The 1,719-nt window shown below is 39.4% G+C and overlaps 1 protein-coding gene across 2 annotated transcripts; it reads right to left on the reverse strand.

Moving 5' to 3' along the window:
* Nucleotides 1-1,706, reverse strand: LOC107854148 (brefeldin A-inhibited guanine nucleotide-exchange protein 2). 2 transcript variants are annotated; one of them, XR_007051507.1, is made up of 3 exons: nt 1,401-1,706; nt 1,074-1,311; nt 1-306 (listed from the first exon to the last, which is right to left on the reverse strand). XR_007051507.1 is itself a non-coding variant. In XM_047405524.1 (2 exons), exons 1-2 carry the CDS (start codon nt 1,146-1,148, stop codon nt 100-102), a joined length of 282 nt encoding a protein of 93 aa, XP_047261480.1. In that variant the 5' UTR covers nt 1,149-1,685; the 3' UTR covers nt 1-99. The 2 variants fall into 2 exon arrangements, 1 of the variants encoding a protein (XP_047261480.1); XM_047405524.1 differs by having other exon boundaries at nt 1,074-1,685.
* Nucleotides 1,707-1,719: the final 13 nt, after the last annotated feature.

Consider the following 1,719-nt stretch of genomic DNA (forward strand, 5'->3'; position numbering starts at 1 on the left):
TAGTTGTCTCAAATGCCTCATCATGAGCACCAGTAGGTGTAGCACCAACCCTGAGAGTCCCTGCATTGAAAACTCCATCAATGTCTTGCAACACTTTAGTTATAAACCCCTGAATCCATCAGTATCATCTTTTTCAGCTGGTTCCATTAACTCCGCGACAACAGTAGGCTGCCATGGCACCATAGACGAATCCGCCTCCATTCGCTGGAAAACAATCACCAATATTTGTACCAATGAAGCCTTAGCCGTCGTCTGATTCACCACATTCTTACTCTCCAAATAAATATCATAGCACGTCCTAACAACCTGCAACAAAGAATCCCCATGTATTCGAATCAAAACCGACGTCACAGCAGATAAAATAGACTTAGTTACAAGCAATTCCACCGCATCATCGCCCAAATCATGACATTTACAAACAAACCCAATCAATTTCGATAGAAGCTTCGCATCTGGACCCCAAGTGGGGTCCACTTCACCCCTAAGATAACCATAAGCAATGAGCTGCTGCACAGCATCAAGGGCAGCTTCAACAATCTTCAGATGACCCGAACCCGCAACATTAATCAAAGGGTTAAGAATAAGCTCTGACTCATTGAACGAAAGATCTAGAAGAACTCCAGGATGCGTTGTCGAATGAGTTGCCTAGTACTTCTATTGATTGGAGGTAGCAGATAGCAGAATTAGTCGAGGTGCGCACAAGCTGGCCTAGACATCACATTTTGTTTTAGGAAAAGAAAAAGATACTCTATAAGCTGAAGCTTAGATATAAAAGTAATTTTATATGTCATTTTCGATAGTCCTACATACAACTGCAAAATCAAAATTCAAACCTACTATATTGTGCCTTCCACAAACTTGTATACAAATTAGAATAATTTGAAGATATCAATGGTATCTCACAGTCATAGACCATAAACAGGTAACGTCTATGAAGAAAACAACCATGAGATATCCAAAATCCAAACCTCAATCACTCAAGACAAAAATGACATCCCAAATACATTCTACTAAGCAAATTATTAGTTTCATTACATTTTCCATAGAACTTACAGTTCCGGTTGATGTCTTACCATGAAAACGATAGCGTCAGTGCATCCTAACTTGCATTTTACACCAACCATTGCAACTTTATAAGGCTGACTCATAATATCAAGAAGACATCAAATGCCAATGAAGCAAAATGTTATCTTTGCAGCAGCAGATTCTTGGCAGCACTTTCTTATCACACAAGATACCAGATGCGAGCTTCCATTTCATCCATCTCACTCCAATACGATGTGTAACATCATCGTCAATCTTTCTATTTCCCTGGATTATTAATCGAAGATACTTCAAACAAAATACATAATAGTCTATAATGTTTTTATAAGGGTAGTTTCCAGCTATTTTGTGCACACCTCGACTATTCCACCAAGTACTTGTTATCTCCCACCGCATAAATTCCGATAACCCTCTACAAGATTTGGGCAGATAGCAAGAAAACACCCATCATCTTGTTACTGCTATAATTTGAACTCTCGTCTCCCATGCTTTTACCCACTTTGTTGACAGCTAAGCTACACTGTGGGGACCAAAGAGGTTCTCTATCTCATTGGAAAGGTAAAATAGGTACAATTTAATGGATTATGTATAATTCACTCGGTCTAGGTCCGAGATAATCCTTTGTTCCATAGCCCTGGGGTGGGGCTATTTACAACTAGCCAATTAAGAAGTCTC

This window comes from Capsicum annuum, unplaced genomic scaffold, assembly GCF_002878395.1.
Source record: "Capsicum annuum cultivar UCD-10X-F1 unplaced genomic scaffold, UCD10Xv1.1 ctg79512, whole genome shotgun sequence".
NCBI classification, from domain to species: domain Eukaryota; kingdom Viridiplantae; phylum Streptophyta; class Magnoliopsida; order Solanales; family Solanaceae; genus Capsicum; species Capsicum annuum.

What these genes read in the sequence shown, in the direction of transcription:
- LOC107854148 (XM_047405524.1), bottom strand. Translation starts at nt 1,148, where the DNA reads ATGAGTCAGCCTTATAAAGTTGCAATGGTTGGTGTAAAATGCAAGTTA. An exon ending in CTGACGCTATCGTTTTCATG is followed by an intron (nt 307 to 1,073) that starts GTAAGACATCAA and finishes TCTTTGTTGCAG; the next exon opens with GTTGTTAGGACGTGCTATGA.